Source organism: Haliaeetus leucocephalus, unplaced genomic scaffold, assembly GCF_000737465.1.
Source record: "Haliaeetus leucocephalus isolate CR32 unplaced genomic scaffold, Haliaeetus_leucocephalus-4.0 Scaffold915, whole genome shotgun sequence".
Lineage (NCBI taxonomy): Eukaryota > Metazoa > Chordata > Aves > Accipitriformes > Accipitridae > Haliaeetus > Haliaeetus leucocephalus.
In genome coordinates, this window is record NW_010973351.1 from 4085478 (window position 1) to 4101336 (window position 15859).

At 40.2% G+C, this 15859-nt stretch overlaps 1 protein-coding gene across 1 annotated transcript in view; it reads left to right on the plus strand.

The window, feature by feature from the left end:
- The window catches only part of MOCOS (molybdenum cofactor sulfurase), a 219387-nt gene extending 211465 nt beyond the window's left edge, over positions 1-7922 (plus strand). Inside the window, exons 14-15 of the mRNA XM_010583594.1 lie at positions 243-347; positions 7776-7922. Of these exons, the coding sequence (XP_010581896.1) occupies positions 243-347; positions 7776-7922 (252 nt within the window). The remainder of the gene's footprint in view (positions 1-242; positions 348-7775) is intronic.
- Positions 7923-15859: the final 7937 nt, after the last annotated feature.

Below are 15859 nucleotides of genomic sequence, written 5' to 3' on the forward strand. Positions count from 1 at the left end.
AGAAAACAAAAGCAAAAAGCGCATTCAAAATTCAGTGAGACCTTCGCAAGTAAACCCTTTGAAAATGTACCTACTACATTAGGCGAACAGGCCTGGCCTCATATGTAATGAAAGCATAAAAAACACAGGAAAGATATGTGAAAGTTATGTGTTTAAGTTATTATGATGGTCAGAAGCTTGTACTGTTCTGTGTTGTACTGGTTTGATATATAGCCGTGAACCTTCTTTAACTAAAATTGCAGGTTGTGGGTCCGTGTAGCAGATGTCAAATAATCTGCATTGATCAACAGTCTGGGGAACGAAACAAAGAATTTCTGCAGTCTCTGTCAGCTGCCAGAGGTAGAAAGGTCAGTATAGTACTCCAAAATAGCTGTATGTGTAGATGTATATGTAAGATGTAGTGTCTTTGTTGCATGCATAGTGAAATATCTGCTGAAAGAATACTCACAATTAAGTTGTTATGCTAATTGTCACCATTTGTTTTTTCAGTAAAAAGAGGATGCACTTACAACCCAGACGTGACATGGTTTATTTCCATAAAATGCTCACGTTTTTTATTCAGAAATTGACTATTAATATGCATTATTTTTTACTGTGCTTGCTTTTATTCAGTATGTACTGCTTTACAGTGTGTTTATTTTGGTCTTGAAAAACACGAGCTGATGCACTGATGTCATTCAAGGAGAGAAATCTGCAGAAAAATCAGAAAGTGTTTGAAATGATACAGTTAGCTCGTAAGACTAAACTTTATTCTTACTGTGACAAGCTACTTAGCAGGAAAAACAGGGCAGATGTGAACATAATCAAAGCAGGAGTAATTGATTAAGAAAGTGACTGAAGAATAAGTGTGAAATACAAGCGTTCATTTGGAGTGCTTCTGCTTCCTAAGGTTGCATTGCTTCTTGGAATCGAGAGTGCTCAGGTGATGGCTAGACAGTTCAGCATCCCAAAAGCTTCACAGATCTCCTTATAAGTATTTATTTAGCTGAAAATCCTTACTCTAAATTCATTGCTTCCTGTTTGTTAAGCTTGTGTTGTAGAAGTTCGTTAGCCAGTCAGGGCTCAGAAGCCTCGCCAATACCAGCCGAACACCGGAGACTGGGCACAGCACAGGGGCAGAGCGATAACAAATAGGTTGAACATCATTCACCCAAACAATGCACAAACAAGTGAGAAATAATGCATTCTTTGTTTGGGAAAAAAAAATAATATAATAAATTGATTCGCCTCAGTGACTCATTAAGCAAACAAAGGGCTACATTTTCAATGGATGTTATCCTCAGTGAATGGCTCTGCCGGCTCCGTCTCGGAGCCAGCCGCCTGGTGCGGAGCGAGACCAGTTTGAAGCGAGCAGGCAGGGGCTGGCTGCCTAGGCGCAGCTTCCCGCTGACCTGAGATGACTTAGGGTTGCACAGCAGGCTCTGGCATCCAGCTGGTCCCAGCCAACGTGCGCCTTTGCGAGTGGAGCTCCTGGCCGTGGTGGGTAGCCTGAGGACAAGAGCCCTCTCCAGGTAATGGTGAGCCACAGCTGGAACACGGGGGACGCATCGGAGCGTGTTCTGGCACTCCGGGCAGGGATGCTGCCCAGCTGCCACGTGGGGTGCGGTATGCAGAGGACTTTCTCTACCCACGTGGGTTTTGCTGGATTATGACTTGAATCCTCCGTAGAGGGAAAGCGCTCTGTATTCAGGGACCTTCTCTAAAGGCAACAAAACCTTACCCGGGACACAGATTCTCAGGACAGGCGAAGCGTCTTCTGCACGTTTCCCACAGCAAAGAGGAGCTTCTCTTTCATTCCGATTAACTCAGCGATGCAAAGATTTTCTTGATACAAGCACTCCTAGAACCAAGTAACTCCTTCAAACAGAACGAAGGCAAAGAGAGCAATCCAGCCTCTTGAGAACAACCTGGCGCCAGATAAAAGACGCGTGGCAAGGCGAGGCGCTGCAGAGCACAGTCACAACAATATTCATGCTGCAAAGAACCAGGCCTTCAGCTTTTTTTATTCTTCCCAGCCTTCAGCACTGCTGGCAGATGGAACCTTGTGAGCATGCCCTGCTCTGCGTAAGGCCAAGTCCTCTGGCTTAGCTTGACACCTGAAAGAGATAGTTTGAACTGGTAGTTTTGCCTGAACTGGTCTGAGAAGATCTCAGAGCCCATCCCTCCTGCAAGTCTTCTGGGGGGTGATGGTCACCACCCGGTTATCAGTGAGCAGCACTCAAGGACTCTGGCATCTTCAGTGTGCTAAGCAGACCTAGCAGAGGACATCGATCCAAACCTTTCACAGTTCGCAGCGGGGAGAGAGAAAGAACATCGAGTTCATGTGACTGCGTTAAATTGCAGAGCTAATGCTTTGGTGACTCATGTCTCCAGCATGCGCTTTTCTGTTAAGGAGTCATCTAATAGACTCCATTTTCTTTTTTTATCACATACAGATTCAGTGAAGGAATTTAGAAGTGTTTGTTCCCAGCTGTCAATAATGTGATTTGAACTACAAAACCCAAATGCAGCGAAATAAGATTTACGCTAATTTCCCAGTAAAAGGGGAACTGATATTTTTGAAAGGCTGCTGTAGTTGCTCCGTTTCCAAAATGTTAAAGATACTGCACATACGAATGAGTAGCAAATCCTGAATGCTTAACAAGAGAGCCAGATGTCAATATTTACCATTTTGTTTTGATTTTCCAAGAACACCAACCTGGAAAAATATATCGAACTTTATCAAACTGGTAGCCCAAATGACAGCACTACCAATGAGCTTCAGTAATGAGCTAAATAAAGTAAGGCTTGTAAGAGGTGGTTCGATATTTATTTCTGAAATCATATTTTTCTCCATCCCTCTGAGACTCTGAGAACCTGCTGCTCCAATCTGAAAGATTGAGGCTTTGCATAGGTGGATTGCAGCTGAAAATCAGAACCAGCTACTGTAATTAGCCACACAAGCAATTTGCATGTTTCCCAATAAATGTAAAGCAGGGTGCTGAAGCCCTAGCCAGCTACTTTTTATGAAACCTTTTATCACATTGTTTGAAATAAAACGCAAACACCTCTACAAAGCGAACTTGAGCTCTGCTGCCATCAGTTCTGAAGAAACGCTTGTTAAGGATTCCTTCTGTAATTTTTGACTGAGAAGGAAAAATGAGCTCTCCTTCTGTGACAGAGCTCTCTCTGTTACTGCAGGAGACTACGGAAGACTAGATAACTACATTAAGCAAATAGCATAAAAATAGCCACACGCTGTTTCACATGCGTCACCACCTGATGCAAAACACACATAGACAGAAAGGAGAGAACATTGAATTCTTGCCCGTCTTCTGTGTTCTGCAGATGCAGTTTAACGCTAACAATAGCGGAAGCCCTGTGGGTAGATTTGCAGCAGTGCTATAAGCTGGGACTTGCTGTCGAGGTAGCAAAGGGAATTGCATTAGCAGTCTGCCCCAGCATAAATGTATGGATAGCAGTACATCAAGGGAAATCCATTATGTTTGCACATGCCCTCATACACTAAAAGGCTTGTGTTTTTTTCCTGCAGGCTGTTGATCCTCCTTTATGTATCTCATTTTGCCTTGGGAGAGCTTCTTTCCCTGCAGAATCAGATGCCGTGCCTTTGGATTGCTTACTGAAACATTAGCAAGGATAGCAAATGACTTCTCTTATCTGATGCATCATTATCATCATTTTCATAGTAATGCAGGGCTTTACACTATGCAATGCTTTTCATCCAAAGATCTGGAACATTTGCAAACAGTGATTGATGTAATTAATAGACCTCTGAATGAATATGATTCTTTTTTCTCATTGGCGGTTGAACTGGAAAATGCATTTTATTTAAGGTAGAGCAAAGGAAAATCAGTTCTTAGGAAAACATTCTGCTGTCAAGATATTTTCAGCAGAACAAGATGGGGGGGTGGTGTGTGACACCAAGTTAAAAGTTTCCCTTTTTTCCAATATGAAAAAACAGCATGTTGAAAGTCAGTTCTTCCACTGTTCTATTTTGTAAGGCTTTGCGAATAAGTTTAGGTGAATCCCGAGCTGATAAAACATCCTTATGTTAAAAAAAAAAAAATTGGCTTTAATAATTACATCTTCCAAACCTTTGCATGGAGGGGAGGTTATGTTATTTTATGTATAAAATGAGCAGATGTGAACAGGTAAATTTATCTACTGGGAGAAGGCAGCTGAGAGCTACATCCAGGGGCGAAATCCAGAACTCATCCATTCAAAGCTAAGTTTTAGCATGCAGTATTACTTATGTGCTTGTTACACATCCCAGCAGGGCATTTTCCCTACCAAGTGCTAGTCTGAATTAACTGATTGTTTAGGAGCTGTAGCTTGAAGGCATCTCATCTCAGCCTTTGTCAGATGCAGCACCTCAGGTTTCTGTCTTACAAAGGAGATACTGCACCCAGGATATTTCTCTGTCAGTGAATATCTAAGCAGTGCATATTACTGTTGATCCAGTAAGTGTACTTGAGACAACATGCAAGAATGACAGCATTTTATAGCTCCTCCTTTGAGTGCGATGACTATCATATGATTCACTGTTGGCAAGAATAAGAACAGTTTATCTATTTCTCCCAGCAGTGAAGTGTTGTGCTTTTTACTAATCAAGAAGCTTTACGTTTTTTGTCCCTCTGAAGTTTAAGAATGATGGGAAGAGCCCCTACTGCCATCAGAAGATGGAGCAGATAAAGCCATAGAATTCACAGCCCAGTACTCCCTGCCCAGTTCGTGGTGTGTTCTGGGGAGGTTATATGTAGAATAAAATGCCCTTGAAGTGAGGAAAAGGTAGCAACAGCAGAAAGAGATTATGCAGTTCATTGTAATAACTCTGCAGGCTGTAATCTCTGTGTCTGAAAGCCTCATTTTTCAACAGTGAAATGTGAGAAGGGCCAATTTCTACATTTTATCTTTCTCTTGAAACAGAGCTGGAATGGCAGGATGCACAGCTTTTGTCATTGCTTGGGGGGAGGCGCGGGGGCATGCTATTATCAGTATTTGCTGAGTCAAAGATTTGTAATTATTGAAAAAACCCAAGGAAATTTACTTAAAAGATATCAAATCCACTTCTGGTAATCACAAGCTAAATTTTGGTCTTAAGAACATTCACAAAAGAAAGAGGTCAGTAATTCCAAGCAGGTATTAGTACTAAAATATGTATAACGTCAGTATACCATCACCATGAAAACTCCGTAGGCATCACCCAGACTCAGCACTGAAAAAAATACTATGAGATTTTAATTGCCCAATCACAGTAGGGAAATACTAAGGACCAGTATTAAAACAGTATTTGAGAACACCTGAAGATAAGATGTATTGACACTTGCCTTTTCTTAAATAATTCTGAATGGTTTAAAGTGCTTTAAGGAAAAAAATCTTGCTAAATGATTCACAACAATAGAAAAATTGGTGAATTAAATTCTTCACAGTGAACAATCTGCCCAGCTTTATTTTAGTCTTGTTTTAAGATAAATCAAGATATCAATACAGTAAATATAGATAAAAACTTCTTATGTATCGAATAAGTTCATTTACACAGATGAGTTATAAAGTTCCTTCCTGCGTGAAATGTGGTGCAGCACGGACTAATAGTCATTTTACAATATGTGTTTTATGATTTCCTGATTTTTTAAAACAACAAAATTATGGCAGCTGTCATTTTTGCACTAGGGTATAGAAAGTAAATCCAGGTTATTAACCACAAGACTGAAAAACATATCATTTATGCCAATAGAGAAACCACAGCTTGTCAACAAATAAGAGAAAAGCAAGAATGGAAAAATAATACTATGTACTTTCATATTTTAAATGAAACAGTTCCTAACTTATCATTTTAGCATCATGGTTGATCCAACACAGTCACCGTGCTAAAGGATTGGGATCTTGCTGTGCTACTGTCGTTCCTCAGCATTAAATACTACAACACTGACCGTAAGGCTCTACCCTGTGTCCACCAGTGTTGACACCATTATGGTCACAGGTATCCAAAAAGTGTCATTAATAGGATAGGCTGGATCACGTCCAACTCATACCCCATATATATGAAATGCCAGTGAGATGAAGGAATAGCAGAAATAGCAAAAAACCCCTCTGCTTGGAAGCTGTTTTTCTTTTTAATGTTTAGGTTACAAATGAAACGGAAAGACCCAAATTCAGAGTGTGAGGCCGTGTTTGGATAGATCTCTGCTTTACACCATCTCTCGTACTTGGAAGTAGGTGTCAGCCTTACCTTTCACTAATTCTTCAAAGACTAAAAGCTGTTTCATGTTACCTCATTACTGTATCTTTATTTAATTCTACAGTGCAAGAACAGGAGAAAACATACTGCCTTCATATTTAGTCTGTCAAATATGCTCCCTTAAAATCAGCTAACACTATTTTTTTAATTTAATTACACAGTGTAAGAACAGGAGAAAACATACTGCCTTTATATTTAGTCTGACAAATATGCTCCTTAAATGCAGCTAACACTGTTTTTTTAATTTATTGCAATTACTTTTACCTACTGTATTTTTCCAAACCTGCTGTAAATGTAATTCCCTCAATTTCAGGATAATCTATCTGAACTGTGGCAGTAAATGTAATCAGGAAATGGAGAAGGAGAACAGAGTTTTGTTTTTAATGAATTTCATTTGCTTATTTATTTACTTTACACTTTAGAGTGACTGGTACATTTTGGCTGCAGCCTACCAAATCAAAATACTTTTTATTGAAACCTGTAAAAAAAAAAGACAAGAAAATTAGTATTGGGTTTCCAAGGTCCTCAGTTTGAAGAACAAAGACATTCTGAAGTATACAAATCAATTACCAATTTTGCATGGTCTTCAGCATTCCTTTATTTCTTACTTTACATGTTTCTTTAATTAACTATTTTCTAATTGTTTGCAAAATATTATCATGAGATTGCAAGTCTGTTTCTTGTGCGTTTCTAAATTCTCCGCTGTTGGAAAAGCAAACCACGAAACCACACCAGTCTCTTACCGTGACATTTCCAGATCGCACCCAGCTGTCCACTGCTACGACTGTAACGTTCAACGTGCTTAAGATCAAGACCACACGTAAAAGTACAGACACGCAGATCAGGTTTTCAGTGCCTGCGAGGGTTGTATGGTCAGTGGGTGAGGTGGTTATTCTGTTCCTCTGTTATTCAGTATCACAAGGACACACATCTAAGTATTTCTAATATTTATGTAGGATGGCTTCACAGGTAATGACAGATAACAAGTGGTAGCCCTAATAAAACAAACTTTCTGAATATTTTCTGTACAATGTACTAAAATATTCATAAAAACAAATGAAGGGAAATTCACAAAGGCTAGACAGAACAAAGTTCTGTTAACAAAGCGAATAATTCATGGTAGAAGATGCAAGACTTTTCCTCACTGTTTGAACATACATGCATTCTCGTGCTGCTTAGCCTTTATGTGTGATAATGCATTAACTGTATTTGTCAAGAAGGCAGAACAGTCACTGAATGACAAGACAGTGAGGGAGTGTTAATTACATATATGATACTGTGGAACTCATGATGAAATACTACGTTATTTATCCACTTACTTAAGGTATTATTCTTGAATAGCATGGGGTTAGCTTTTGTTTACCAGTCTATTATAGTTAATTAGTTTAAAATGTTCTTAATTACATGGAGATAGTACATACCTCCTTATTCTTAAAGCAATATTGTTTTTCTAAATGTATCTGGGTTGTGAGATCCTCTATAGATCTGATTACTGTAACATGAGTTGCATCTCAATAAGTATTTTGCTTTTTTTCAGACAAACTTTGGCATATACCTGATGAACCAGCCCTTGCGCTCATCCCTTCCAGATATTTTATCGGTTGGGTCTCAAGTACTTCCAGTGCTGAAGGAGAATACAGAAATTCAGCCCCCGACATCCAGTGAAGAAAAATGTTCAGGATAGATTCTCTGGTGGAGATGAGATTTATATGCGACCCCAGGGAAAAGTCAGTAGTCAGTTATTCAAAAAAAGGAAAAAGCTTCCACTCATTTGCTTCTGGTTTAAGTCTTTTAATTTTCTGTTTGCTGTAAATGTTATCAGATGGCAGAACCTTGATAATTACAGCTCACCTACATGTTTTTGCTTGTGATTAGGTTACAGCAGCCATAACTCTATTTTGCTCAATTGCTTCAGGATGCAACAGGTTCGATCAAGTTTTACTAGTGGATGACTCCCAAAACAAGCCCAACATCATTGTCAGAAACCCACATCTCAATGAAGGAAAGTAAACACAATAATACACTACTTCCTTATGTTGCTTTGTTAAAACCACATTTGAGAGAGAGGATGCAGGACATATTTTAGAAACAATGTGGGTGGGAAGGGAACAGTGGCATGAGAGTACAGTCCATTCACCTTTTCAAAAATAAAACTGAAGGTGATGTGTAGACAGTCTGAAAGCACCGGAGAAGAGGGAACTGTTATTGAGAAATCTGTGTTTCCCTCTTCAGAAGTGGTGTGTGAGGATGCCAGAGAGGCATAAAGATCAATGAAGATTCAATACGCCATTTGCAAAACACATTCCCTGTGAAGCAATTTCATCCATTTGTTCTCAACTTCTTTCTCTTGCTCCCATTTGCTACTTTTCCATCTGATTTATTTTATGGGATGACTTCCCCCACACTTGTTTCCTTACGTATTTGTGAATGTTGACACATTTTTTCTAATTAGAGATTTTTCAACTAATACAGTCATGTTTTCTGTACAAACTTTGTTTATCCTCAGTGGTCTCTGATGGCCACTTAAGTGAACTCTTGACAGTTTGGATGCTTCTCCATCCCAAACAGGTCAAAGTATTCTTTTTTCTTACTCTTTGTGACTTTGATAATGTCCTTCTTAGAAGGCTTTTAATTCTTTAGTCTCCCAAATATGACTCATGCTTTCTGATTTCTGAGAGCAAATGTCTGAAACCTAGGACTTAGTCTGAAATATCCATTATTGTTAAAATTAAAAAAATTAATACAGCAAGCCACACAGCAAAAAACCACACGGAAAGTTGATGTAATGCAAGACTGAACACATTGAGGCCAGGTGTTTTATGACCCCCAACATGTGTCCAACCAGCCACAGGGCAATTTCATGCTTCCAGGAAGTCCTTCTGGAAGAGGAAATTCTCCAAGATTGGTGCTCTATTGCCATTTGGGAAGTGAAAGTTTGACCCTGTTAAAAGCACCATCAGAACTCTCAACCAGCATGATTTAAGTCTTCCTTGGGGCAATTTTGGCTCAAACTGTGTGAAAGTGCTTCTGGCTGAAGCAATCCTTGAGTTGTTTGAGTATAACCCTGGAGGGGAGCAAGCGGCTTTGTGAAAGTATTGGTCAAACAGTCATCCCGAACGGGGAGCGACTACCGCAGAGCGACATACAAAGGGAAAAGGGAAGCGCAGTGTGCGAATCAGAATTCAAAGATGGTCTTTTTTTCTTTCTCTTCTTTTTTTTTTTTTCCTGTTTTTTTTTTTTTTTTTTTTTTTTTTTTCTTTTGAAGAACTGGTTTTACTCACTACAGCTGGAGCAGACTCTTAGTCTCTCAGCAGAGCTTTGTAATGGAAATGAGAAGAGACATTATCTGTTTCTTACAACCTGCCATAAAATACATGGAAAGAGAGAGACGTTTCATATGTATGTAAACTGAGGATCAGTTTTGAGAGTTGTACCTTCCACTTCAGAGCCCAAGCGCTGCTCCTTGATGTCTGCTTTGAAAAGCAGGGGGTTTATCTGTCTAATAGTCAATTATCTGATGTTGTAATGAGCAGGCTTTCTGGAACCTTGAAAAGCAGTTTCCTGGTATCAAAATCTCTTTTAACTGTGTCACTCTTTGCCTTTCTGTTACGCAGAACATTGTTTTGTTGGATAGAAAGCCAGTGCAACTCTGGCAAATTTAATATGAAGAGACCTGCTGTATGCTGACCTTCAGGTGATCTCTGGTGCTTTGCTCTGTCCTCTTCACCTCACCAGTATGTCATTTGTTTAAAATGGCACAGAAGTTAGAAAAGGAAATTGAAAGCAAACCTTAGCTAGCTCTGTTTCACTTGTTATTGGATTTACTACAAAATAAGTCACTTTGGTACACAGTGGCTTGACAAATACTGTTTGTGAATAGCCTTAATGCAATGTAGGATAACTAGGGATGAGAGGATTTGAACTTTAAAAATGTCATGCTTGGTCATTTTGACCTATTATTTACAGGCAATTACACTTTCTCTCTGCTGTGGCTTAGTAATATTAGATCAAGCATAATTTTGTCATTTTACAGGGGAAAAAAAGATTTTCTCTGATGTATGAACATACTCATTAGTATATTCTGTGCATTTCCCAGGAGGAACATTCTTGTGCTACAGTGATAGGAAATGTCACAACGCTTCAGATTGATGGAAGAGACATAAGGAATCTTTCATCTCAACAAAAGATAATATTTCCCTTCTAGTAAGTGGAGTGTCCCCGCCAGTATTGAGATGTCTTCCCATCAATGAAGACAAATTCTTCTCAGTGCCAATACTCTGGGGAAAATCTTGAAGTAGGAAGAGTCACTTTTAAATGACATGCACTGTAAGTTTTGTAGAAAGAACATCCCTCCCATAATGTGAACAAAAATTCAAAGAAAGAGAAAGCTGGCATAATACAAACCCAGGAGCTGCAGGAATGAAAAGGGTGTAAACACTTCAAAACACTGTGTATATTACATAGAAAGATTAGATGTTCTATAAGGGGGTGCCTTCTCAATCGTCAGAGTATATAGAAAAAAGACAAATTCATATGAAGGCAGACTCTTTCATCTAAGTACACCCATTGCTGCAAAATTAAATCTTTGGACTAATTGCAGATATATATTTACCTTCTATGGATAAGAAGTGTACTTAATAGCGTATTTCCAGAGTGCTGTATGTAGGAAGTCCTCTATATATTTGAAAACTAAGTCTGTATTTCCTTACAATGAATTATTCAGACACAGTCCATTTTCTGTGGGACTTAACTCCTTCCCAAATCTCAAGGCAAAAATGATGATTATTAGAAGCTCTAATAATAGCCAGGAGGCCGAAATCACAGAACAGAAATTAGCATTTTTAGGAGAAGCCTCCCAACTCTGTGTTCTCTGATATGACTAAGATATTTCAGATACAGTTTATGATTTATATACTTTCAATGACATCCTTCAAAATATCGTCACAATTTTAGGTCACCCTTCTGTCAAAATTATACACAAATCAAAAGGAAGGACTGCATAAAGAATATGATTGTAGTTCATAAATTGTAGAGATTATGCTATGCATTTCTTCTTCAGTCTGGTTTTTAACTTTCTTGGAAATGAAACCAATAAAATATATATTGTGCTTGAGCTGTCTACTGGTGGTGGTTGCATTCTTGACCTTTGAGCTCATGAGATGCTAAGTTCTGCTCGGAGGCATTGCCGGGCTCACGGGGCGAGTACGTGGCTCAGGATGGAAGGGATGTCTCATCGCTGCTGGGATTCACGGGTGAGGTATTCCTCCAGCTATCGCACTGCTGGCCTCCAGCCGTCTAGTCAGCATGCCAGTCGGTTGCATGCTCAGCTCAGGCCCTGCACAAAATGCACTAATAATCACTGGTTTCCTTTAAAACATGTCCAGAGGCAGTCCTGTTGGAGCCATCTCTGTTATCCAGAAGTTGGAGGTCTCACCGAGGGTGTTGGAGAAGGGAAGGTTCTTCATTTCCCCCTCCTTTGCCTGGAGGGATCCAACACCATCTTTCTCCGCTGCCTAACCCATCAGTCAGTAGGCGAGACTGGAGAGTTAACAGGGCTGGGTGTGTGTGGGAATCACAGGGAAGGCTTGTCCTCCCCTTCTCATGAGGTTTACACGGAAACGCTCTGTGATTCACTGGGCCGGAGAGAGAGGGATATGGGAACGGTGAGGCAGGATCCGCACGTACCTCTGAGGTACTCGTTCGTGTTGGATTCACTGAGGGTGGGAGGGGAAGAAGAGCATGAGTCTGTAACCCAACGGGTAGGTCACTCCGATGGAGGTGAAAGATGTGGATATGTCCCTGTCTCTGATGATACAGCTGTCACGAGGCAGCTACTTGGCCAAAACATAGACACAGCCCACGGAGAAGGGAGGAGAAGGCAGAGCGCTCCTCCTCGCTGCTGGGCATGGGAGACAGCAGGTTACGGAGACTTGTACAAGGTGGAACTTCAGCAAGAATAGAGGACAACATCCCAAGCATGCTTTGGGATAGGCCATTAGAGGAAACATGAGTTTGAGTCCTCAAAAGCAGAAATGGGAAGGAACCCACGTTTCTGACTTCTTGTTAGGTGGACCAGCCACAAGGCCAGAGTGACAAGGAAAAAATGTGGGAGGGAAACAAAAGTGGCATCTCCTACGGTCAAAGTTTAAAACAAAGTAGTGATACACATGCCTCTGCCACCCAGTTTGTAATTTTCTTAGGAAAGGAAGGACGCAGGTATCCTCAGGCCCATAAATCAGATTCAGAGAACTCAGAGTAAGTCATCAGCAGAGAGGTGCCTCTTAAGCAAGGTGCCATTTAAGAGCCCTTTCTTCCCTCCCTTTCGTGTCAACTGTCTTTGCTGCTTACTCTGTGTGATGACGGTTGTGGGTTCCTTCCAGCGGAAAAGAAAATAGGCAGGTGCCCTGAATAAGGAGCGAAGTGGCTCACGACTGCGGACAGGGAGAGATGTTGACATGGGGCATCCTTGAGCATCACTGCCATGTGCAGAGGTACCTCAGAAGCCTCTATGTAATAATCCCAGAAATACATGTCACAGAACAAGTTAGTCATTTTGCTGCTGCTGCTGTGAAGTCATCCTGGAAGGGTGATATTCAAGAATTACGCTGTTGGGGAACAGACTATAGGAAAGGCAGAATGGGGAAAGAGGACACACAAAAAAATGCGTGTTGTAGCATTTGTCACTGAAAATTGCTGAGGGGTTTCTCAAATACCCACTAAGTAAGATGAGATGTGAGAAATCGGGGCATTTGATTTAGTACAGCAGTTTCATGGCAAATTTGAAATGACATTGATCTCAAATGAAGAGCCTCTTGCCTTGCATGGCTCATGGATAGCCTATGATTAGGTGCATTTCTATGTAAAACCCAGTTTCTTCTGTGAGCCAATCTGTTCCAGACTTGCAACCAAAACTTGTCAACACACTGCAAATCTGGATGTCAACCTCAGCTTCTCCTAGATAACCAGTATATTCCGTCTTTGAGCCTGTCTCATGCTTTTTGCTGTTTTTCAGAGGTAAGTGTCCCATCTGGATTAAAGTACTCTGGCCAGGATTGTTAATGCAGAGATGGTTCCTCAGTCCAAAAGTGAAATCAGCTTTTGGTTTCTGAAAGGGCTGTGTTTTCCATGAGGCTGTGTTTGAAAAGCCAGCCATGATCTAATGTCAAGTCTGTTGTTTTCTGTGCTTATAATAGATGAATCAGATAAAGCTATTGAAAAGTTTGTGAGTTATTATTTCCCGAAGCAAAACAAAACTGGAAGACTGCAGAAGGTCCTGCACTGCTGAACCCATCTATTCACTTCTCCAAATGGAGAAGAGCCTTTGAGGTATCCATCGTTCATGGATGTAATTCCCAGTGAGTCATATATTAGATATTTGTAATTTCACTGGTTTAGCCAAATGCTTTGGCCTGTTGCTTATACTCAGAGCCTTTGTATTTACTGTCATATTCAAAAGATTTCTTCCAGCGAACCCTTCAATACTGAAATGAAATTGAATTTGTCTTATGTCAAATGTTCATCTTTATTCTGTTTTAAGGAACAAGAACGCAAGATTTCTGTGTTTGACTTGCTATCCAAAGCTTAATGTAATTTTTTTAATACACTTGAAAAGAGAAGGTTCTCATCTGAGTTGCTTTATCTGTCAGTCAGCACTTGTAAAAAGCTACAGTGTTCCTCAGTAATGTCTAGTCAATTAGAAAAAAAGACCTAAGCTACAGGAGCTGGGCACAGCTTGCAAACACTCATTGTCTAGGAGAGTTTGCATCTACTCAGATATATATATTCAAGCACAAGAAGCCTAAATAGGCTAAACTATTTTGCGTTTAGTCTTGGCAAATACTCAGAAAAAAAGCATGCACAGTTTTTTCTGAGGGAGCATGGGATGTGACACCCCATCTTTTGTATCAGACCCCTGCCAACCAAATGGCGGCCGTCCCTGCAAACAGAATGAGTCCTCAGGCGTGTGGAAGTGCAGGATAAAGTTTTGTAATGCAGCTTTATACCCTCTCTCTTTTGTCACACGCTAAGGAGCAGCTTACGACAGATACGCTGGCTGAACTCTGAGCAGCTCCCAGGGGTGCAGACCCAGGACCGGGGGCCCGTGTCCCTTCTCCAGACGCTGTGGGACCTGGCTCCGCTGTGCCCCACTCAAAATTTGTCCCAGGGACACTGAAATCTGCCACTGCCGGCCCGTGCTGTATCTGAGGGAAGTACTTTGTCAAGTTCTCGTGCTATTTTATGTCGTCTTGTACTGGCGTCATGCAGTCATTTGGTATTCATTCAATCTCGTGTGCCTTTCCCACTGGCACAGCATGGTAATTTGGAGCTATTTACATGTGAAGTGAAGAATATGTTGAGGAAGAGAGAATCTGACATTTCATTGAGTGGGTAACCTGAAACAATTGGTTAAATTAGTCAAGCAAGATTGAGCGCTGTGTGTATCATCAGAGGCATGCATGAAACATTACGAAAAATGCAAGTGGATTCCTACCAGACCTTTTCTCTAAGTGCAAAAACAATACAAGCCAGCAATCACGTATTTAAGAAGCTAAGTAATCATGTATTTAAGAAGGTATATATGATCTAAATGAGATTGTCAGGTATTGCAATTAGCATACTTATCTGCACTTACATTAAATAAATATTCTGCTTCAAATAAGAACATTTGGATTGGGAGGATCATTCCACCCCCTCTTGTATTTCTTCTAATTTCATCCATCAGCCCCAAAATACTGATGGGCAAAATATTTTAAAAATTATAATTCCCATTTTCTAAGAGGAATTCAGCTTTGAAAAAGCCTAAACAAGACACAGCTTTCTGAGCTGAAAGACTACGAGTTAGCCATATAGTGATATTACACGATCGGTCATTTGGAAAAATGGCCGTGACATTTGTCAAAGAGAAGAAAATCCAGAGTGATTCAGCAGTTAGAGGGGAGGCATATAGTCAGGCATCACATTATGTGTGGAGAGGAATGCTTGCTGGAATACAATTCCCTTAGCATATGCACACATATCTCTCAGAAACTGCCCATATTAGGAAATTTTAAGTGTTTGTTGTTATTCTTTTTAAGTCTTTGGTGATAAGCTTTATGCCATGAGGAACAGATAGAGATTGAGAGGCAAAGTGGTATCAGATGGCAAGTGCTGGAACATAGCAAAATAATGGAGTTTTTTTTAAATGAAATAATGGAATACTTTTGCTGTCTACAGCATTCTCTATAGGCAAAAAAAATCAGAACTCAGTTTGGAAAGAACATGAAAATAAAAGTGAATAATGAAACTAAATAAAATTATCTAAGCCTCTAGAATGCATTAACATAAATAAAAGCAATTTCTAGGCCTGTGAAGCTCCATACTATAGTTCATCCTACCAATTCTTGTTATTGCAGCCCACTAACTGCCAGAGCTGAAATCATATTGTTGTCAGCTTATTCTTAAAAAAGAGACTCATGCTGGATATGGACATGGTGATAAAGCTACTAATCAAAGTAATTACATGACAAAGTAAACCTTAAAATCATGGACCTTAAAATCATATCTGGGTGCAGAACTGGGAGGGGGAGGCCTCACAAAGGGACACACTTCTTCTCAGAAAGAGGAAACTTCTGACCTTATTCT